Source organism: Mus musculus, chromosome 11 (assembly GCF_000001635.26).
Source record: "Mus musculus strain C57BL/6J chromosome 11, GRCm38.p6 C57BL/6J".
Classification (NCBI taxonomy): Eukaryota; Metazoa; Chordata; class Mammalia; order Rodentia; family Muridae; genus Mus; species Mus musculus.
In genome coordinates, this window is record NC_000077.6 from 106,129,451 (window position 1) to 106,152,892 (window position 23,442).

The window sequence follows — 23,442 nt, forward strand, 5'->3', positions numbered from 1 at the left end:
GGTTTTTTTGTTTTTGTTTTTGCTTTTTTGTAGTTGGTTGGAAGTCACAGCAAAATGTTGCACCATATACTCATCTCCACTAGAATGCTAATCATGATATCTCTTCCATCTAACTGTGTCTTTGTTCATTCATTACCAAAAAAAGTCTTATCATGGACCAGAAACCTGGATACCAAACAAGACACAGGCTTTGTGCTGTGGACAATGTAGACCTGTAAAAAAAAAGTTTGCTTATCATAATCTGGTCAGTGTAGCTACAAGCTGACTCGGAGGGTGTGTGGTGCTGTATGATATGTAAAAGAGGAACAGGGCCTGGTTTTGGGATCAGGAGAACATAGGGCCACCACCTAAAGCACAGAGAGAAGCTGTGCAGAGATTTGGGGTCAAGGGCTTTGGACAGATGTTTTGTTTGTTGAGAACTAAGGCTGGAAAGAATGTGAACTGTTGAAGAGAAGTACTGGTGTCTGGAGTACTAAGAACCAGGAGCAAAGAAAGCAGGCCTTCCCAAAGAGAGGGGACAGGACCCTAGCAGACAGTAATGAAGACTCATTTTAATCCTTGTTGAAAGCAGTGAAAAGTCACTAGTTTTTAAGTAATGATGAAAAGATAGGCTGACATATTCAGATTTGCATTGTCAAAGAATGTCTGGCTGAAGTGTGAAGGACAGACTGGAAGGGCAAGACCTGGACCCAGGAACCATACATTCCAATGTGGGTGGTCTAGGTGAAAGAAGACCTTGCTTGGATCAGTCTGGTGCCAGAGGTAAAGACAAGGAACAGATGGATTTGAGACATCTAGAGGTAACACTGACAGAATGACTACTGGCATGTTAGTAGTTTTTACAGTGTGGAATGTGGAACCAGGGGAGTTCTTAAGATCCTTTTAGGGCTTCTGTGAGGGCGAGACTATTTTTATAATCATTCTAAAATTTGGGACTCGTCCCATCACAAGCATACATAGAGTTTTCCATAGGTTATGTATGTGAGGATCGATCTCTCTGTCTCTCTGTCTGTCTCTCTTCCCCACCCCTTCCCCATGTATGTGTGAGACAGACACAGGATCTCATATATCCCAGGCTAGCCTCAAACTCTTTCTGTAGCAGGGATGCATCTTACTTAGCCTTCAGATCCTTCTGCCTTTACCTCCCTAGTTCTGGGATTGTGGGAGTACAGGCATGCACTACCATACCTGGTTTATTTGGAGCTGGGAATAGAACCCAGAACTTTATGCATGCTTGGCAATTATTCTCCCAGCTGAACTACATTTCCAGCTTTATAGCTGAACACACCTCAGCTTGGCTACAGAAGTTTTTCAACAGTTAAGGGCTCTGGCTGCTCTTCCAGAGGACCTGGGTTCAGTTGTCAGTACCCACATGGCAGCTCACAATTACTTATAACTGCAGATGTAGAGGGGTCCAATGCCCTTTTCTGGTCTCAATGGGAACACAGATGTACATTCAAGCAAAGACCCATATCATAGAAAAAAAAGGATTTTTAGAAAAGGCATAGGGGGTCTGGAACGATGGTTCAGTAGTCGAGAGAACTTGGTGCTCTAGCAGGGGACCCACATGATCACTCACAACCATCCATAAACTCCAGTTCTCAGGGATCTGACCCCACTCCCTTTCTGGTATCCACAGACACCAGGCATGCCTATAATACATAGGCATAAATGCAGAAAACGCTCATACATATAAATAAAATAAAATGTAAAACGAAAATACCCGAGCTTTATTTATAATATTGTTATTATTAGTTGATAGTCGTGGTGCTCAGGAAAAAAATATACCCCAGCATGGTTCTTTGACTCCTAAATATTTTGCATGGAAAGATGTTTGGAGGATCTCAGAAGCAGTTTGCTTCAGACTTCCTTTTGTCCTGTGTCCTACTCCACTCTTTTCCCGACGCAGGCCATAGAATAAAAATCTCTTTTCCTCTGTGGGTCATGAAAAGTTGAGAACCCTATCTTGGAAAACTAGTCATAAAACCTAGAAATATTACTCTAACCTAATCTCAACTTTTGTGTAAGAGCTAGCTATAAAGAAATTCTCTGGAGGCTGGAGAAATGGCTCAGTGGGTTAAGAACACTGACAACTCTTCCAAAGGTTCCGAGTTCAAATCCCAGCAACCACATGGTGGCTCACAACCATCTGTAAAGGGATCTGACGCCCTCCTCTGGTGTGTCTGAAGGAGCTACAGTGTACTTACATATAATAATAAATAAATCTTGAAAGAAAGAAAGAAAGAAAGAAAGAAAGAAAGAAAGAAAGAAAGAAAGAAAGTAAGTAAGTAAGTTAGTTCCTCTGAACTATTTTGTTGTTTGAGAGCAGGTCTGAAGCCACTCATCCTAGAACTGGTGCTACACTTTACCTTTGAGGGAAGACCCCATTTATTGAGGCCAAGAAGAATTTCAATAGGCCTTACTGAGTTCCCTCACATCTGTTGTGTAAGGTCGACCCTTTCTGTCTGATCACATTTGCCTGTCACATTAAAGTATAAAAATGGAACATTACTCAGGCCTTTTGCATTTTATGCTGAATGCTCTTGTGTGATGTAAAACACTAAATGAAAGTTGACTTCCTCTATTGAGCTTTTTTATTTTTTTGAGTATATGCCATCCCTCTTTGAGGGGGTAGGTAAAGGTGTCATTGTTTCTTCCCTGCAGTTTCACCTGCACATAAAACTCAAATGTTTTAAAACTCTGCAAGAGCTCTAATACCAAAAGAAGGCAGTTACTAGAAGAGAATCTGGTTTGGGGTACTGGTGGAAGACAGACCTGACATTTTGTTATGTTGAATTTTATTTATTTATTTATTTATTTAGAATTATTTACTTATTTTACTTCTGTGCGTATACTGCAGCTGTCTTCAGACACACCAGAAGAGGGTGTCAGATCCTATTACAGATGCTTGTGAGCCACCATGTGGTTGCTAGGAATTGAACTCAGGACCTCTGGAAGAGTCAGTGCTCTTAACTACTAAGCCATCTCTCCAGCCACCCCACCCCCCATTTTTTTTTAAAGATTTATTTAGTTTATTCAGTGTTTTGCTCTGTGTATGTCTGTTTGAATTGGTGCTACAGACAGTTGTGAGCAGCCATATGGGTGCTGAGAATTGAACCCAGATCCTCTAGAAGAGCAGCCAGTGCTCTTAACTGTGGAGCATTTCTCTAGCCGCTGTCATGTTGAATTTTAAATGCCTTTGAGACAGTCGGACGCGTGGGTCTTGAGGCTGGCGATGTAGCTCAGTTGGTAAGTGCATGCCTCATAAACCTGAAACTTGACTTGTAGCACAGCAGATATTACAGGACTGCAGCTCAGAGAGAAGAAAGACAAAGCTAGAAGTAGTATAAAGAGTGGGGGAGTGTTGAGGATAAAGGGTTACAATTGACACTTTTATCCACAAGTGTCTAGGTGCTTACTATAAGCTGGTCCAGTGTAAAGCTTTCTAGAGGTAAAGGGACATGGGAAGAGACCAAGAGTCAAAAGCTGAAGGACTAAGAAAAACACTAGTGGAAGAAATGGAGTCAGTGGAGAAGTCAAAGTTAGTAAGTTTTAGCAATTCAGCCTCCTGCCTGGTTCTTCTTAGTCACACCTGTGAGTAGTTGAAAACTACAACCTGAGGGAGACTCAGCTCTCATTGCAGCATGTGTACAGCTGGAGGAGTACAAAGGACCCCAGTGCAGTTATAGAAATCTTTACTGAGAAATTTCCTCATACTGGGTTGAAAGTCTGCCTTTTCTCAGTTTACCAATTTATCCTTATAAGGTTGCCTTAAGCAACTCAGATAACAGAGATTAAGTATTTTATATGACAGCTCTTGAAATATTTGAAATTGCTACTGTTAACCTTTTTTTCTATCATAACAAATACACATTGAATTCCATCATTTTCAAGCCAGATAATCTGTTAAATTAGTTTGTGCTAAAAACAATAACAACAACAACAACAGCAATAAAAACCCAGGCAGGTACAGTGAATCATGCCTATATATTCCCAGCATTCAGGACATTAACGTAGTATTGTAATTAGTTCTAGTCAAAAGCTACAGTGCGAGGATACTGTCTCAAAACCAACAAAAATCCGTGATCATGAATTTACCTCAAAGAATGAATAGCCTTGTGAAGAGATCATTAGAGAGACAGATGGAATTTCCCTATATGAGTCTATCCTTTATATCTTTGCCTATGGAAATTCAAGCACTGTTCCTCCATAATTTGCTGGGTGGTGCCCTGAAACTACATAGTCAAATCACAACTAATGTATTTATAGAAGGTACATTCTAATCCCTTTGTCCTAGTGTATCTTAAGAGCCTTTGCCTCTGTTACACCGTCTTCCCTCCCACCCCCAGTACAGGGGGTTGAACTCAAGACTCTAGCCATACTTATCAGCGCTCTACCTGAGCTATACCTTTCTTGCTTTTCCACTTTAATCCCATGGTCAGCAGGCCAGACTGCAACCCTGAAGATCAGTGGAGGCAATTGATCTTTTGAAGGTGTTTGGTGAAAGCTAGTGGCTTAAGGGGTGGGGTGGGGTGGTATTATACATACATATATATATATATATATATATATACACACACACACACACACAGCCTCTATCATCATACACATATACAGTATACCATATATATGATCAGAATATTTTAGAGATCTCAGCAAATGAGAGGAATAAGCTTCTAAAGAGAGGGAAGACAAATAGACCACAGATATGTGAACTTCAGCAGGAGGTGCTTTGTGGAATCTAGGACAGTAATGCCGTGAAAAGGAGAAAAATATCTACCTCCAAGTAGAGGGTGAGTTCAGATGAAGGGAAAAAGGGAAAAGCTGGAATCTTATTATAGCAATAGCTGGTAGCAGAAAGTCAAAACACTGCATAGTATAAACTTCCAGTCCCGGGACAAGAAACCATGATGGTTGAGGTGGTTTCTGCTATTACACATTGAGAAAATAAAATGGTCTCCTTCCTTCACTCCAGAGGTTCTTTTCTCCTCACAGTAAATTCTGTGATACTACGTAAGATTATAAAGTGTATGATGATAATACCTGCTTAAAAACTGAAACATAGGTTGCTGCTAGTGTCTGTGGGATAGAAAGGTTGAGAAGTATTTTTGTACAGCCTTATCCCCCATGTTAGCAGTTCAAGAAATGTTGCTTCCAGTTTTCTATTGAAGAAGAAGAAAAAAGATTAGATTACTGTCCTATCTCATCTGTCCCCTAAAAGAGAAAAGGATTTAGAATATCTCTTTGTACTTGCAGTGACCTGCACATTAACACTGACCCAAAGCCCTAGAACTCCCTGTGGAGGCAGCTTCCTGATTGCATCAGCTTCCTGATGAGGGTTCTCTGAGGAGAGTGAGAGGCTGCATTTCAGCCTCAGTCAGAATACAAACAGTTTCTGCTCGGCTTCTCTGGGTTAAAGAAACTAGCAGAGTGACATAATCTGGGACGAATTGTAACAGCTCATGCTTAAACCCTGGACTTCTCTTTCCATTTAGAATGCCTTCAGAGGAAGCTCTTCAGATAGGCTTCGGCGATGCTGCCTGGGCCTCTTGATGTGGCTAGAGCAGCACAGCCAGCCTGGAGTATCAGTAAAGGCTGTCCCCTGGGAGTCCCCCTCCCATCCCTTGCCATCCCTCCCACCAGCGTGCCCTCAAAGACTGTGGAGTCAGTTGTGCTTTGATAGTAGAGCTCTGCACCTTCTGGAGCTCTCCTGGGCATTGCTAGTAAATATGCTCAGCAGCATCATGGCCTGTCCGTCTCTCACTTGTTCTCAACGGTTGATGTGCCTCTCATTGACTCAGTTTTTGAAATGAAGATAAAAACAAAACTGAAAATACCCTGGAGCAGTCATGCTGCCTCCTGCTGTTTCCATTTGCTTCCTCTGATAGTCACTGGTCTGGGGAGACTTCCCTTTCCTGCTCCAGGCAGTGGGCCTGTGCACAATAGCCCCTGGCATGTCGCCCATCAGATAGCAAGGCTGGTTTTTTGTAGGCCACAGTGTGGATTGGAAAAAGTGAAAGTCTCTGGCTGGAAATAAAAGCTCAGAAAACCTTTGCTCTTACCCCACCCCCACCCCAGGCCCTCCAGGGTCTGCGGCAGTGGCCTTGTATACTAGATTGATCCCAACTGCCAAAGCCAGGGGGAATCAATCCCCTACTACTACTAATATCAATATCAAATATCACCAACAAGAAAGAGGGTTTTTTGTTTTTCTAATTAATCACTTATAAGAGACTTTTAAGTTTTGTTCTAGGTAAAATTATAGTCTCTTCTTATTCTAGAGCATCTTGGGTTCAAATGCTAGAAAAGAACCATTGTAATTTCTTTCAGAAAGAAGAGATTTAATATAGAATTCTGGATTATGGAACTAGTGAAAGTGAAAGAAGCAGACACACAGGAGGCAGGAGTCATCTTAGCATTTCTTTAGTCTTGCCTGTCCTGGAACTCACTCTGTAGACCAGGCTGACCTTGAACTGACAGAGATCCACCTGCCTCTGCCTCCTGAGTGCAGGGATTAAAGGTGTGCGCCATCACTGCCTGGCATCTTAGCTGATTTTATTGCTCTGTGAGTTGAGTTCACGGCAGAATATCCCTAAATTTATACTCAGAGCAGCTTTAGTTTCTATAGAGCTTTAAAATACCTAGATAAATTGTCTCCTGCAGGCTGCTGAGATCATTTCAATACCATGGCTCAGGTACTGACTTACTTCAGAACTGGTAGCTTTCACTCTGTGATGGAGTGGTTGAGACAGGAAGTACACAAAATTCTTTGCCTATTTTCAATACAATATTATAGCTTTATGTCAGCCCTCTATGTCCTTGGGTTGATGCTATTGGGCTTCTGGAGTTGCAAGGATAGTTTATTGAATATACACTCTAGGGGATATAGCTTAGACCTCAGAAGCTGAAAGCTACTACCTCTAACATTTCTTAGGGCCAGCTTATAAAGGCTAACACTGCAAAATCCACAGTGAGCTCATACACGGGTGCAGGAAGTGCTCCCTGCTGGTCAGCCCGGACTCAAGCTATTTTAGACAAAACCGTTCATATGAACTTTATGACGGGCCCTAAGTGAAGCTCATGGTTGTAGAATTTCTTGGTGTGTATGTTTAATAATCTATTCCTGTCTGACTGAGATTGGTCTTTGTGTGGTTTGTGGGGTGACTCCTGAGCCCCAACAGATGCCTCCAAGAATCAATGGAAGTGTTCTCGGTGGTAATTCATCAAATATCTTCAGTAAAACCAAAAGAGCCATGTTGTGGAGCAACTGACTTCGTGTGGAAGAAGGAAGAACGCAGTCTCTTGAACCTGAGAATCATTTAATCTCTTTAGAAGCTGTCCTTTAATCACTGAATGTGAGACTCCTGTCATCCCAGCACTCAGGAGATGGAAGCAAGAGGACGTGTTCAATTCTGGCCTACAGTATATGGCCCTATCAAAAGCAAACGAAAAACAAAAGCTGTTTTTCCCTAGGCATGGTGGTAGGATGCCTTTAATCCTAGGGCTCAAGAGACAGGAGCAGGTTTATCTCTGAGTTCAAGGCCACCCTGGTCTTTCAGGCCAGCCAGAATTATATAGTGAAACCCTGTCTCAAAACAGAACAACAGCAAAAACCCATCGTTTTCCCAGCAGTTGCCTATTGCACTTTTTTCCCAGTATTTTTCTTCCTTCTGTTGCTCCTCCTTAGCCTCCCTGACTCAGAAAGTTTTGTTGAGGTCCATTTGTTTATGCTCAATATATTTTCTCTGGGTTTTAAAAGCATCTCAGCCAGACTCTTCAGCAGTCCTTACAGTATAGATGGACCTGCCGTCTATCTGTCCTGCCGTCTATCTGTCCTGCCTGGAGTGCAGGCTGAGTGAGCTATGTACAAAATTAAAACAGTACGTATCCTAAATTTTCCTTCTGAAACTGGTTTCTGTTAGAAAAGAGTGAAGTTGGGATGGCTAGGCACACCTTCCAGAGTAGAATGAGTCAAGTTCTTCCCCACACCTCTAGCTACTAAACTTGTTCTCTTAGAATTATATCGTGAAACCCTGTCTCAAAACAGAACAACAGCAAAAAACCCATCGTTTTCCCAGCACCTTTGCCTGTTGAGCCATCTCATTGACCTTGTTAGTATTTTTCTTGAACTGTCTAAAGATTGTTTTGTTCTCAAGATGTTTCCACAGAACATCTTGCCCGCAGAGTTCTACCCCAGAAAACTCAATTTAATAGCCGTGAAATAATTTGTTAAGGGATGACACCTTGCCATTTCTGGTGTCTGGGGATTTCTGGGTTGTAGGAGAGAGATAGAGGGTATAAAAGAGAAAAGGATTCTTAGGTTTCTGGCTTTCTTCATGGTGGAATAAATATGTTCCCCCAAACAGGAATCTAGGGGAGCAACGTCGAAGGCCAGAAGACAACCTGGTAGCCTCAGTTCTCTCTTTAGACCCTGTAGGCTCTGATGATTGAACTCATTGTTGTGAGGCTTGGTGCAAGCTCCTTGTACCTTTGCCGGTTGAGCCATCTCATTGGCCTTGTTAGTATTTTTCTTGAACTGTCTAAAGATTGTTTTGTTCTCGAGTAACAAAATTACCTTGTAGGATGCCTGCCATTTAGCAGTTAAGCAGAGAGTGTTTGCCAAAGGTCTTTTGCAAATTGTTGAAAATCAAATGAAGTAATTACTATGAATGTCCAACAAAAAGGAAATTTGTAAATAAGGATAGCATAAGGTGACTCGCAGTAGTCAGGAAGTGTGGTAGTAAATGGTAAGGAGAGGCAGCCTCTGTCATTGCCCAGAATGCCCTCACTGAGGCTGGTTCTGCCTTAGCCTCTGGAGTGCTGGGATTTTAGGCATCTGCAACCAGCCTAGCTCAGAGTGTTGTCTTATCTGATACAGGTAAAAAAAAAAAAAAAAAAAAAAAACGGTTAGAGAAGGTACTTGGAGGAGCTGAGCCCCAAGACATATGCTCAGGTATATCCAGGTAATTTTTCCTGGACCCCAGCCTCAAAATGTTAAGGCCAAAGCTCAAAAGAACTCAGCTGCCAGGCGGTGCTTAATCCCAGCACTCGGGAGGCAGAGGCAGGCGGATTTCTGAGTTCGAGGCCAGCCTGGTCTACAAGTGAATTCCAGGACAGCCAGGGCTACACATCCTGTCTCGAAAAACAAAAAACAAAAAAAAAAAAGAAAAAAAAAAGAGAAAGAAAGAAAGAAGGAAGGAAGGAAGGAAGGAAAGAAAGAAAGGAAAGAAAGAAAGGAAGGAAGGAAGGAAGGAAGGAAGGAAGGAAGGAAGGAAGGAAGGAAGAAAGAAAGAAAGAAAGAAAGAAAGAAAGAAAGAAAGAAAGAAAGAAAGAAAGAAAGAAAGAAAGAACTCAGCTGATAAACCAATGTACGGGACCTTTTATTTATACTTCTTCTCATAGTTTCAGTCACTACCAGTGAACTATTTAGAATTTATGTTTGTTTTATTCATGGTGTCTTATATCTCAGGCTGGCCTTTAACACATTATGTAGCAGAAATGCCTCTACTTCCTAGGTACAAGGATTATAGGCACATGCCATAAGGTCTGGCTCTATTTTCTTTTTTTTTTTTTTTTAAGATTGATTGATTGATTGATTATATGTAAGTACACTGTAGCTGTTTTCCGACACACCAGAAGAGGGCATCAAATCTTATTACAGATGGTTGTGAGCTACCATGTGGTTGCTGGGATTTGTACTCAGGACCTTTGGAAGAGCAGTCAGTGCTCTTAACCACTGAGCCATCTCTCCAACCCCTTCTTTTTTTTTAAGAAAAGTTACCCTAGGTTGGCTTCTTCCTACCTCAGCTCCATAAACTCAACATCTAGCGCAGCCAGAAAATTTTATTATTATACATAAGTACATTATGTAGCTGTCTTCAGATGCACCAGAAGAGGGCATCAGATCTCGTTACGGGTGGTTGTGAGCCACCATGTGGTTGCTGGGATTTGAACTCAGGACTTTTTGAAGGGCAGTCAGTGCTCTTACCTGCTGAGCCATCTCATCAGCCCCAGAAAATTTTAAATGAAGAAATTAGGATGGGATATGGTGGTACACACCTTTAATCCCAGGACCTGGAGGCAGGTCTCTGAGTTTGAGGCCAGCTTGGTCTACAGAGTGAGTTCCAGGACAGCCAGTGCTACATAGTGAGGCCCTCTTTCAAAAATACCAAAAGAAAAGAGAAGAGAAATCAGAAGTATACAGTTTCTTGAATACTTTTCTACTGCTGTGAAAAGACATCATGACCAAGGCAATTTATAAAGAGAAGCATTTAACTGAGGACTTGCTTAGAGTTTCAGAGGGTGAGTCCATGGGCATCATGGTGAGAAGCAAGGTGGCAGGCAGGCATGGCGTTAGAGCAGTAGCTGGGAGCTTACATTTTATCCATAAGCACGAGGCAGGGAGAAACTAGACTTGGGTGGGCTTGGAAACCTTTAAAAGGTTTGAAGCCTCAAAAGTTTAAAAGCCCGCTCAGCAACACAGCTACATCAAGGACACACCCACTAGGTCTTCCCAAAGCAGTTCCATTAACTAAGACCAAGTATTCAAATATATGAGCCTATGGGAGCCATTCTTATCCACATCACCACTCAGAATTTTTTTTTGAGACAGGTTCCCACTGTGGAAGACCTATAACTTGATATGTAGACCAGGCCAATTTAGAACTCACAAGAGATCTGCCTGAGATTAAAGGGCTGCAATACCACACTTAGGGTGAGTTTTTATGGTTTTGTTTATTTATGTTTTGGTTTTTTTTTTTTTCCCCGAGACAGGGTTTCTCTGTATAGCCCTGGCTGTCCTGGAACTCACTTTGTAGACCAGGCTGGCCTCGAACTCAGAAATCTGCCTGCCTCTGCCTCCCGAGTGCTGGGATTAAAGGTGTGTGCCACCACGCCCCGGCTAGCAGTGTAGATTCTTAACTGCTGAGCCATTTCTCCAGTCCCAACAATACGTTTTAAATTGTGCTTTACTCTGAGCTTCATGATAAAATCTCAACCACTCTACCTGGAATGTGAGTCATGCCTTTGTCCAATGTAGCCATGATACATTTGCTACTGGTCCATTTGTCAGTGGTTACCCCAGTTATTAGATTGTATTGTATTATTAGTGCTTGCATTCAAGTAACTCATTTTTTACCTATGGCTTTAAAGAGAAGTGATGCTGTTAATTTTATTGAAATATTTTGTTACACTTGTTGTATTTTGTTAGTTTGAGTTTTTGTTGTTTGTTTTGCAGTGTGTAGTGTTTTGTTTGGTTGGTTGGTTTTGGTCTTTTTTTTCTTTTAAGAATCTTGGTGTATAGCTTATGCTAGTGCTGAGGTCGGTCTCCTTGCTTCTATCCCAATTCCTGGGATTATAGTAGTATACCATTATGACAAGCTAGTTATTAATCTCTTACACGTTAAACTTTTGTCTCTCTCTCACACACACACACACACACACACACACACACAGAGGGGCTAAGGGGGTCTTGGTAATGTTTAGGGTTTCAAGGCTTGCGGTCTTGCAGTGCATCTCTGAATTGTGTGTGTAGGGAATTGAACTGTGTGAATCATTTTCCTAAGTTCTTCCTTGGAGAGGAGGATGTGGCATTGGTACCCAAAAGGGAGAAAGAAAGGGAGAAAGAAGAAGATGTACAGGGGCTGGCGAGATGGCTCAGTGGTTAAGAGCGCCGTCTGCTCTTCCGAAGGTCCTGAGTTCAAATCCCAGCAACCACATGCTGACTCACAACCATCCTTAACGAAATCTGATGCCCTCTTCTGGAGTGTCTGAAGACAAGCTACAGTGTACTTACATATAATAAATAAATAAATAAATAAATAAATAAATAAATAAATAAATAAATAAATAAATGAATAAATATTTTTAAAAAAAGAAGAAGAAGAAGAAGATGTACGATGTAGTGAGAATTTCGGTTATGTGATTATGTTTTTCTTTTAATCCCAGGTTCAGGATAGAGGCTGTTCTTTGTCTGTAACCATTAACTATGGTTGTCTCCTGCTGTAGGAAGGGCACAATTTTTGCCAGTTGCAGATAGTTTATGTTTGGAAGTCTGGGTACTCTTGAGAGGGTATAATTGGGAAAGCCCCAAGAAAGCCTGGGGTGGCTGCTGCTTCCTCTGCTGCTGCTGGTTTGTGCTGCTGTTGCTTTTGCTGTTACTGTTTTGCTAGGTTGCTTGTTGGATAGCCTGATGACCACGGAGATTGGATTTGCCCCAAGGAACCCAACTCCCTTAATCAGCAGGAAGTAGTCTAAAGAGATACACACACACACACACACACACACACACACACACACACACACACACACACACCTTTCCCTCTAGCCTTTCTCTCCTACCTAGTGTTTGGGGGTTGGAAGGGGGAATTACAGTGGAGTAAGGGTTGGAAGGGTGGTAGATTTAAGAACCCAATTAAGTAAACCAAAAAATTGTGCCTACAGTGACATTATCAAGAGAATTGACATTATGAATAATATATAAGAACGTTAAAATTTGTATTATGTTATTTATTGTGTGTGTGTGTATACATACATGTACATGTGCATACCACAGCATGTGTGGAGGTTAGAAGACAACTTGTAGGAGTCATTTCTCTCCTATCATGTAGATCCTGGGGGTTGAACTCTAGGTGTCAGGCTTAGTGACAAGTACTCTCATTGCTGAGCCATCTCAAGGTCCTAAGCATTTTTTAAAGCTGGCTAACTAACATCCAGCTTACACAGATTGTCACAGAGTTAGTTATGACTCATGTTTTGTGTCATGGTTCTTAGTTATACATGTTCTAGTGCTGCTCCATCTCTGAAAGTTCTTTGTCAAGGAAGGGATGGTATTTGCTTCCTCAAGCTGAAAATGCTGAATTGCATGGCCATCTAAATTGCATCCCTGATCTCTTGGGGTCACTATTCTCTCTGGCCCTGCTCCTCTGCGCCACATCTTGTCTCTGTTGTTAAAGGGTCTTCTTTCTGTGCTCTAGGCTCCCAGAACCCTGGCCGAAGCTCTCCTCCCCCGGGATATGTACCTGAGCGACAACAGCACATTGCCCGGCAAGGATCCTATACGAGCATCAACAGCGAAGGTGAATTCATCCCAGAGACCAGCGAACAGTGTGTGAGTATGAGGGTGTGGAGATGGGGTACAGGGTATACCATGACTTGTGGGGTACAGGGTATACCATGACTTGTGTCAGACCAAGACTGTGATGGGACTCTCAGGGATCCCATTACAGAGCTGAGGAGTTTGATGCCATCCCATAATGCTTTGAGAACCATTTCTGCCCCAAGATGGATTATTCCTTTGAAGGGCCAAAGGTCAGTCTTTTTAAAGATGAGATCTAAACCTCTTAACCTCACTAGTGTTAGGTGAGCACTTAATGATAATTCACCTTTGGGGTCTCTCACTAGGCCCCTTGCAGAGCAGCTTGCTGTACTGTTTGTGTACTGTATTCAGCAGTTTTTACTATGAAGAGCCCCGAACTGACAGATGATGTTTTTCATTGGCCATATTTTAGTTTTGCTATTTAGTTTTACCTGTGAACAGTTATAACCTGACAGATTATGTTTTTCATTGGCTACATGTTAGTTTTGCTATTTCTTCGTGAAGAGGGGGTTATAAATTGACTGTAGGACCAGTAAACTAACATGATTTTGCCAATAGCTGTATTGCCTTTTATTGTTACATAACAATTTGCTACAGGTTTGATATTAAAACAGTATACCTTTATTATTTTAGTATCTTTAGATTGGAAGTCCAGACATGACTACAGTGTTTTTTTTTTTTTTTGTTTTGTTTTTTTCCCTCATGGTCTCACGGGGCTACACTCAAGGCACTAGGCAAGCTTTCCTGAGCTTGAGGTTCTTAGCACACTTTAGTTCCTTGTGCTTGGTAGGCCTGTAGCCCTTTTCTTTGTTAGAGGTTGTTCAAGAAGTTTCTCAGACTCTAGAGGCTACCTACAATTCTTTATTATTTATTCCTCTCATAGCATGGCCTTCTTCAAGGCTGGTCTGACTCTGTTGTTCCAGTCTACAAAGATGGAGTCTTCATAACATAAAGAGTAGCATTCCTATCCTCTTGGCCTTAGCTTATTGGCTAGAACTAAGTCCCAGTTCTCCTTGCACTCAAGGGAAGGCTAACTTATTGGTCACCTAATAAAGTGTTCACCACAATGGCTTAACCCATTTTGATGACTAGTTGTTTGTTTGGTTGTTTGGTTGGTTTTTTGGAGACAGGGTTTCTCTGTGTAGTCCTGGCTGTCCTGGAACTCACTCTGTAGACCAGACTGGCCTCAAACTCAGAAATCCACCTGCCTCTGCCTCCCGAGCACCACCACTGCCCAGCGATGGCTAGTTTTTTAAACAGTAGCTTACTTAATAAAAATTAGACTTTGGATTAATTAACTGAGTAAGGGCAAGAACTCTGCTTTTTTCCCCTCCTTCAGTGATGTTGCCTTTACTGCAACGAGTTAAGTTGTTTCAAGTTTCTGAGATTGGATTTAAGAAGGGAAATTTTCTAATAGATAAAATAACCACAGAAGGCTCAAGGAATTGAGTTTGATCATCAGTACCCATGTCAGACAGCTCACAACTGCCTGTAATTCCAGCTGCAGGGGATCTGACATTGTCTTCTGACCTTTGTGGGTACTTTCATATTTCTCCCCTATACACAGATATATATATACACATAAACAAAAATTAAAAAATATATATTTAAAAGGGAGGTGGGCAGCCGGGCGTGGTGGCGCACGCCCTTAATCCCAGCACTCGGGAGGCAGAGGCAGGCGGATTTCTGAGTTCGAGGCCAGCCTGGTCTACAAAGTGAGTTCCGGGACAGCCAGAGCTATACAGAGAAACCCTGCCTCGAAAACCATAAAAAAAAAAAAAAAAAAAAAGGGAGGTGGGCTGGGAAGATGGTATATCAGTTAAGCGTTCTTGATGCTCTTGAAGAAAATCCAAATTTGGTTTCTATACCTATACTGGCTGGCTTAAAATTGCCTATGATTTCATTGGGATATCTGGCATCTCTTCTAGGCTCAGTGGGCTCCTCTACTCATATGTGCAAGCACCACACACACAATTTAATACCAGTATATGTGGGATTTTACAGAAAGCAAATTCCCATACTTTTAATTATTCAAGCTATAAAGGAAGTGAGAAGACTTTTGAACACTTTCTTTCTTCTGTATGTACACTTTCCAGATAATTTTAAGTTTAGAGCAGTAAGCTGGACTGCTTTTAGCTGCATATTTCTTCCCTGGGTTTTTTACTGACCATTCATCTATATTAATCATGGAGACTTTTCTTTGTCACCCCTTAAACAATACAATTTAACAACTTTGCACAGCCTTTATGTTATTATATATTAGTAGTCATGATGATGTGAAGTATACAGGAAGGTGTGTTTGTGGTTTACCTACAAATACTGTATTATCTTATATAAGGGTGTGTGTATGCGCACATACATATAAATAATATCTTACTATAAGGGACTCTGATATCAGCAGGAGTCCTGGAACTAGCTCCCATGAATATAAAGTAATGACTGCTTTCTGAATTTGAAGGCTATAGTCCCATCTTTACCACTTCTATGTCTGGGAGAGAGAAAAAAAATGAAGCCTTTAGGAGATTGGTTGGGAAAAAATCTATTCTGAAGGTTCTTTGTTATTGCATTTGACTATAAACTAGAAAAATATTTCGATTTATGTAGATACCTCTTACCTCTGCTTTAGAGCCAGGAGCTGGGAGTTTGTTTTTCTGGCACCAGCTGTGCACTAACCATGATTTTAGTTTGGATATGTCTTCTCACTGTTCTTGGTCTGCAATGTTCATTGTGAAATGAGGTGATCTTATCTGTATAAACTGTGAATTATAGAGTATAAACAGAAGCATTAATGTTCCACCCAAACTCCACTGGAAACCTAAGCAGGGCAATACCACGTCAAGTGCCAGGCACTAATTTTGATGGGCCAAGAAAGAAGAAAAGAAAGTGCCAACAAGAGAAGCAGTTCCTCTGCTTTGCTCTATTGGCAGAGCCCTAAAGAAGCCAGCCAAACATTTTTCTTCATCTTAGAAGCTTGCCTTTCAAACGAAGGGAGAATGGTACCCTATAACCCTTCCTCCACTACATGGGGAAACAAAGACACCTCCATATTGTGACAAAAAGACCATATGCTAGCTCTACCTGGGTCAGCTGGCTGGGATTTGAGTCAAACTATGGTTTCATTGTGTGACTTGCCTTACAGATGCTAGATCCCCTCAGCAGTGCCGAAAATTCCTTGTCAGGAAGCTGCCAATCCTTGGACAGGTCAGCAGACAGGTATGGAGCTGTGGTGGTTTGGGTTAATAAGTAGGCATTTTTGGAATGGTTTTAAGAGTAGAATTGGCCAGTCCGTATCTCTGATACAACCACAGGCCCAGGATTAAAACATGTGCTTCTAGAGAAGCCCTCAATTTCCCAACACTCAGAATGTTTAGGTACACAGTAGAATAAACTTGGTAATAGTTTAGAAGAGCAGCTCACTTATTGTTGGCTGCGTTGCTCCAGGCCTTTATGTGGTTTGACTCTACGCGTGCTGTGTTCTGCCTGCTTTTTAATCCTTCTGTGATTTGGATTGAGAAGCAGTGGCTTGTTGGAATTTGAAAGAAAACAGGGATTCTCACACATAGGTTGGTCTGTCCATTTTCTTTCTTCAAATGTTTCTGTTTTAATAAGAAGCTAGATAATTAGAAAACAGAATATCTAGACCGCCTAACTTTTACCTCTTGATGTAAAATATTTGTTCTAACACTGGTAGAAGTCAGTGCTCCATGGTTCACCTAGTGGTATCAAGGGTTTGTTTTGTTATTTTACTTTGTTGAGACAAGTTCTCACTAGATAGTTGGTCTGGAACTCACAGTCTTCATACATCAGTTTCCTATGCCAAAACCTGGCTTGAAAGGGTCTTTGGAGCGGGCCATCACCCTTTTATGCTAAGGACTCATTGACTGGGGATTGGGGACTAGGTCTGGGGCTAGGAAACAGGAAGAGCTTCCTTCTTTTTTTTTTTTTTTTTTTTTGGTTTTGGTTTTGGTTTTTCTAGACAGGGTTTCTCTGTGTATCCCTGTCTGTCCTGGAACTCACTCTGTAGACGAAGCTGCTCTCGAACTCAGAAGTCCGCCTGCCTCTGCTTCCCGAGTGCTGGGCTTAAAGGCATGCGCCACCATGCCCAGCGAGCTTCCTTCTTTTTTTTTTTTCTTAAGTTTATTTTTTTTAGATGTTTATTTATTGTTATACATAAGTACACTGTAGCTGTCTTCAGGCACCAGAAGAAGGCATCAGATCTCATTGCGGGTGGTTGTGAGCCACCATGTGGTTGCTGAGATTTGAACTCGGGACCTTTGGAAGAGCAGTCAGTGTTCTTAGCCACTGAGCTATCTCGCCAGCCCGCGAGCTTCCTTCTTAATTATGTGATCAGTTGTCCATGAAAGTGTCCTCTAGATGTCACAGAATACATCCATAGTTATTAGTATATTAATTTCTTTGGGGCTTGCTCTCCAGTTAGGGAGCAAAAAGGTACAAGTACACATAGCAAGAGGTGCTACCATTAGGCAAGGTCTCAGCCAGGACAGGTACTGCTCTAGCTTGGACTATCCTAAACTTTGGGGTGTCAAAGGAGGATGGTAGTCTAGTTGTTTGAAAGTAGATGGCAGGGCTGGTGAGATGGCTCAGTGGGTAAGAGCACCCGACTGCTCTTCCGAAGGTCCGAAGTTCAAATCCCAGCAACCATATGGTGGCTCACAACCATCTGCAACGAGATCTGACGCCCTCTTCTGGAGTGTCTGAAGACAGCTACAGTGTACTTACATATAATAAATAAATAAATAAATCTTAAAAAAAAAAAAAAAAGTAGATGGCAGCCCTCTGGACAGTTTCTGACCTGTGACCCTCAAAGTATACCTGGAGGACTATGAAGATGGCTTGGTTGGTAAAGTGCTTGATGTATAAGCATGTGAGCCTGAATTTAATCTACCAGATGTCAAGTGAAAAGCTGGGTTCAGCACTGCACATGTGTAACCAGTGCTGGGGAGGTGGAGACAGGAGGATAAGTGCGGCTCACTAGCCAGCCAGTCTAGCTGAATCTGAAAGTTCAAGGTTCACTGAGAAACTCTGCCTCTAAAAATAAGGAGGAGAACAATTGGGAAAGATCCCAGATGTCAATCTCTGGTCTTTACCGGCACATCCACATAGTGCATGCACACTCACAAGGTACTCGCATGTCAAAGGTCCATTCAGATTTAACTGGATGTTGGAAAAGATAGCTTAATTTACCCACTTTCCTCTTGGTTCTTAGTTTTCCCATCTCTAAAAGGAGATGGTAGTCTAAAAGGAAGATGTCTGATATAGAAACAGACTGGAGTAGTATACCAGGTCTTAAGACCTCTTGCTTCCTGGCTATCTTTGAGCATATAGAGAGAGGTGTTCTATTTAACCTGTAGGTTATCAACTAGTAATGACACAGCAGTTGTTCTATAATTGGTACCTGTATTACTTTTATTATTTGTCCTAAGTTACAGAAGTATGAGGATTAAATGAGGAGAAGCTCACTCTGTAAAATAAGAAAGCATTCTTTGCCAGGCAGTGGTGCCATACATCTTTAATCTCAGCACTTGGGGCAGAGGCAGGCAGATCTCTGTGCGTTCAAGGCCAGCCTGATCTATAAAGTTGAGTTCCAGAATAACCAGGGCTACATAGAGAAACCCTGCCTCAAACAAAGTCTTCTTTAAACTGCAGTATTTTCATTATTACTGCCTAGGCCAAGTTGGTTTGTTGTTGTGGTTTGGTTTGGTTAGGTTTTGCAGCTCTTCTCCTGCTATAGAGATTGGAGATTAGAAAAAAAGGCCAAAAATGGAAAGGGGCAAACAGCCAGGGTTGAGTTCAGTAGAATAGGTAGAGGTTTCCCTCCTGATTTTTGGCCTCAGGCTACTGAAGTATTATGCCAGGCTCCAGGGAAAGCTGCTCTTCTCTACCTCTTTTCCTGAACATCATTTGGAAGGGAAGGCACTTCAGACGCCCTTCCTTCTGCCCTCTGGGCTACTCTACACAGGCGCTAAAGTTTATTTTAGTCTTTTGTTTTTTTTCTAGCCCATCCTTCAGGAAATCACAAATGTCCCGAGCCCGGAGCTTCCCAGACAACAGAAAGGAATGCTCAGGTAAGTCCTGCAGAATCTAGGTGGGCACTGCAGGGGTTGGGGAAGTGTCTTCTTGGAGCCATAGATGCCTCTAAATTGGAAAGCCAAAACGATAGAGTAATTTTCCTGGAAATTGTCAAGTCTCAGGAGGCCTTAGGAGCTCAAGTGAATCATCCATTTTGATTCCCCCTGTCTTCCTCAGATCGGGAGACCCAGCTCTATGATAAAGGTGTCAAAGGTGGAACCTATCCCAGGCGCTACCATGTGTCTGTGCATCACAAAGACTACAATGATGGTGAGTGCTCTGCACTGGCCCCTGCTAGGTGGCTGGTCAAAGACCAAACTTTGCCTGGAAAAAACATCACAAAAGGAGAGTTTAGGGGTGGATGGAAAGGAAACCAATTGCTCTAGCCTCTGCATTTCCTCTTATTCCTGAGGCATTGTGCCCTAGGCTTTAGGCAAAAAATACAAGGAACTAACTAGATATGGGGGCAGGCAGGGGGGCGGTGTTGGTCCATGAAAATGCTGCCACTGCGAATGTTGTCCTTTGAGTACATGTATACTCCAGGGTACCACCTTTTTGACGTCATCTTCTGTGGTAGCAACAAATAGTCTAAAGCCGTGGCTGAGGGGTCAGGAACAGAATGCTGAGCAGGTCACTTGAGCTGTGGTTAGCCTCTTTGTAGGGCCTGAGGAGCAGTCTTATGCCTTCCCTGTGTTCAGGGCTTCTTGAACCAAACAACATCCAAATTTCTGCTTTTGTGTTGATCTTAGGGGGCGTGGGGAGGGGGAGGCAGCTGGGATGCACCTGAGCTGGTTGTCACTGGCCAGGCTCTGACTTTCTCTGTCCTCACTCTTGTACCCTTTCAGGCAGAAGAACATTTCCCCGAATACGACGGCATCAAGGCAACCTATTCACTCTGGTGCCCTCAAGTCGCTCCTTGAGCACAAATGGCGAGAACATGGGTGTAGCTGTGCAATACCTGGACCCCCGTGGGCGCCTACGGAGTGCAGACAGTGAGAATGCCCTCACTGTGCAGGAAAGGAATGTGCCAACCAAATGTGAGAAGTACCCCTGACTAGGAGGGGCTGTGGGTGCTGACAGCAGGGCAAGAGCTCAGCTGTGGTGCGCTGCTCTGGCCCATCCTTCCCACTCTTGAGAGAATTTTGGAACAGGTACCACACCCTAGAATATAGGCCTGATCCCAGGGCCATATGATAAGCCATTTCTTCATCTTTAGTTTTCCCATGTTTAAGCTAAAGAATATATTCTTAATCCTTGCCACATCAGGTATTTAGGAGCGAGTTAGGCAGGATGGTACATGCCTGTAATCTCAGCACTCGGGACGATGAGTCAGAAAGATCTAATGTTTGTGAGCAGCTTGAGTTATATAGTGAGTTCAAGGCCAGTCTGTGTTATACACCAAGGCCTTATCTAAAAATCATAATGAACAGATAAAAAACCTGCAGAGAAACTTTGAAAATAAGGTTAGTTGATCAGCACAGAATGCTATTTTACTAGTCTTGTGTTTGTCAGGATTCTGTCCTTAAGGTTCAGTTGACAAGGGCTTGGGCCTACAAGAGAAGGAAGCAGTAGATGGTGCTGGGTCCAAATACAGAAAGTTCATGCACTAACACTCTCCTGCTGCTCTCCATAGCTCCTAGTGCTCCCATCAATTGGCGTCGGGGGAAGCTCCTGGGTCAAGGTGCCTTCGGCAGGGTCTACTTGTGCTATGATGTGGACACAGGACGTGAACTTGCTTCTAAGCAGGTCCAGTTTGACCCAGATAGTCCTGAGACAAGCAAGGTATGGCCTTCCCCATGCACCAACCTCGAGCCAAAACACCCATTGAGTACTTGCCTAAAGTGATACAAGTTACTTCCCCATAACTTCTTCTCAAGCTCCCTTGCTGTTCATCTTAGCTCTAGCCAAGGGGGGAAGGGTCAGTGTCCCAAAGCAACTGGAGCCCATGGGAAGACTGCCTCCATTCTAAAGTCCCTAGGAACCCAAACTGAAATGTGATGACCATTTCCCCAAAGGGCACTCTTTATACCCATTTCCCAAACAGTGCCTTGGCCCAGGAGGAAGCTGTGGAGCTCACTCATTTGTTCTTTTGGAAGTAGGAGTCATACAGTCTATACCTCAGTTTGAATAAGCAAATAAAGTAGTTACTTTAGCTAGGCTTCTCTAGCCCCTCCTCCCTCCTTCCTCTGCGTAAGGAGTACTACATCCCAAGGGCTACTGAGCATTGTGGCCAAGGGCTAGACAGTTGAGTTTGCTGTTCCCTAGCTGAAGTTCCTAAAGCAGATCTCTGTGAAAGAACAAGATAAGCTGACCCTAGGTGGGCAGAACTGGACCCTGAGTACCTAGGTAGGTGACCACTGGTCCCTCTCTAGGAGGTGAGTGCTCTGGAGTGTGAGATCCAGTTGCTGAAGAACCTGCAGCATGAGCGCATTGTGCAGTACTACGGCTGCCTGCGGGACCGTGCTGAGAAGATCCTCACCATCTTTATGGAGTATATGCCAGGGGTATGTGCCCTTGGATGCATGGGAAATTCACATAAGAGGCTTGACCTAGGGCTAGTGGCTGTGAGTGTGAGTCACTCTTGACCTGAGTCTGATCCCATGAGCTGGGAAACCATGTGTAGTGATAGCAGGATTTGATGTCAGGAGGGCCCTTGTGGCTACAGAGAGGGTGTGAGATGAAAAACGGCCCAGGTTCCATCTAACTTGAGAGTCCTGAAGGGCTGGTCCATGTCAGGTAAGCACAGCCTTTCCCTCGAGCAGTGGAGTCCCTTCAACCTGGACTTTGTACCACTTGCTTGCGATAAGGACTGTTTGATGCCTTTCCCTAGCTGTCTGACAGCTCCTGACAAAGTGGCTCATACATGCAAAGGAGACCCAAATGAATCCCTGCTTTACCAGTCCTGGGGACTGGAAATAACTTTGTCTCCTCTCACAAGCCAGCTCTCAAGGGGACTCTCTTGACTCCTTATGCTCTATTAGGGCTCTGTAAAAGACCAGTTGAAGGCCTACGGAGCTCTGACAGAGAGTGTGACCCGCAAGTACACCCGGCAGATTCTGGAGGGCATGTCATACCTGCACAGCAACATGATTGTGCATCGGGACATCAAGGGTGAGTGCAGAGAAAGCTGTGGCAGAGGCATCAAGACCTAGGTTCAGCCAGGCATAGTGGTGTAAACCTTTAACCCCAGGCAGAGCTCTGTGCACTGTGAGGCCAGCTGGTCAGCATAGTGAGTTCTAGGTCTGACAAGCCTACATAGTGAGACGTAGGTTCAAGGCTACCATTCAGTTACCAGTAGACCAATCACTACTAACCACTCTGAGCTTTCTGAAAAAATGGGACCCCAATTACTTCCATAATTGGAGAAGAGTGTACAAATTGGTTAAACAGTATGGGGGAAATAATCTAAAATGCAAATCTAGACTATGGAGCTGATCCTTATACTGTGAGGTTTCCTGCAGCTCATGTCTAAGTCAGTGGTGGGTCTGGCCTTCCCACAGTTTTCAGGCACCTGGAAGGGGAGATTATAGGAAAATAGAAAAGGATGCAAACCGGTAGCCTCTGCCCTTTCGTGCCTTAGGAGCCAATATCCTCCGAGACTCAGCTGGGAATGTGAAGCTTGGGGATTTTGGGGCCAGCAAACGCCTACAGACCATCTGCATGTCAGGGACAGGCATTCGCTCTGTCACTGGCACACCCTACTGGATGAGTCCTGAAGTCATCAGTGGCGAGGGCTATGGAAGAAAGGCAGACGTGTGGTGAGTACTGGCTATGCCATCTAGCTCCCTGACTGACTGAGCTGAAGGATCTCTAAGTCGGACATGAACTCAGAGGCTTGACAGCATGAGAGAGAGATGCTGAGGACCTACTCTTGCTGGCTGGTGCACCCAGGGATTGATTCTGTAGCGGGGTAAGGGGATAGATGCAGGGCACATTGACAAATGGAGTGAATTTTTATGCCAAACAACTAAGGGTTATTGCTAAGGACTTAAGCCACGGGAGTTCAAATCCCTCATGTTTGATGGATCTCTTTAAGAAGCGGGTTTGGGGTTGGGCCTAGTGGTTAACTCCTTTAATCCCAGCACTGGGGAGGCAGAGGCAGTCAGATCTCTGTGAGTTCAAGGCCAGCCTGGTCTACATAGTGAGTTCCAAGCTAACCAGAAACATATTGAGACTATGTGAGAAAGGAAGAAGGGAGAGTAGGAAGGAAGGAAGAAGAAAAGAAAAGAAAAGAAAAAAGAAAAGATGGGTTCTAG

At 43.2% G+C, this 23,442-nt stretch overlaps 1 protein-coding gene across 2 annotated transcripts in view; it reads left to right on the forward strand.

Annotated features, from left to right (window-relative positions):
• Positions 1-23,442, forward strand: part of Map3k3 (mitogen-activated protein kinase kinase kinase 3) — a 72,070-nt gene that overhangs the window by 44,864 nt on the left and 3,764 nt on the right. For both annotated transcript variants that reach the window (NM_011947.4, XM_011249037.3), the window contains 9 exons: positions 12,975-13,108; positions 16,236-16,309; positions 19,115-19,182; positions 19,364-19,456; positions 20,032-20,223; positions 20,820-20,968; positions 21,559-21,690; positions 22,168-22,297; positions 22,767-22,944. In NM_011947.4, coding sequence (NP_036077.1) covers positions 12,975-13,108; positions 16,236-16,309; positions 19,115-19,182; positions 19,364-19,456; positions 20,032-20,223; positions 20,820-20,968; positions 21,559-21,690; positions 22,168-22,297; positions 22,767-22,944 — 1,150 coding nt within the window. The remainder of the gene's footprint in view (positions 1-12,974; positions 13,109-16,235; positions 16,310-19,114; positions 19,183-19,363; positions 19,457-20,031; positions 20,224-20,819; positions 20,969-21,558; positions 21,691-22,167; positions 22,298-22,766; positions 22,945-23,442) is intronic.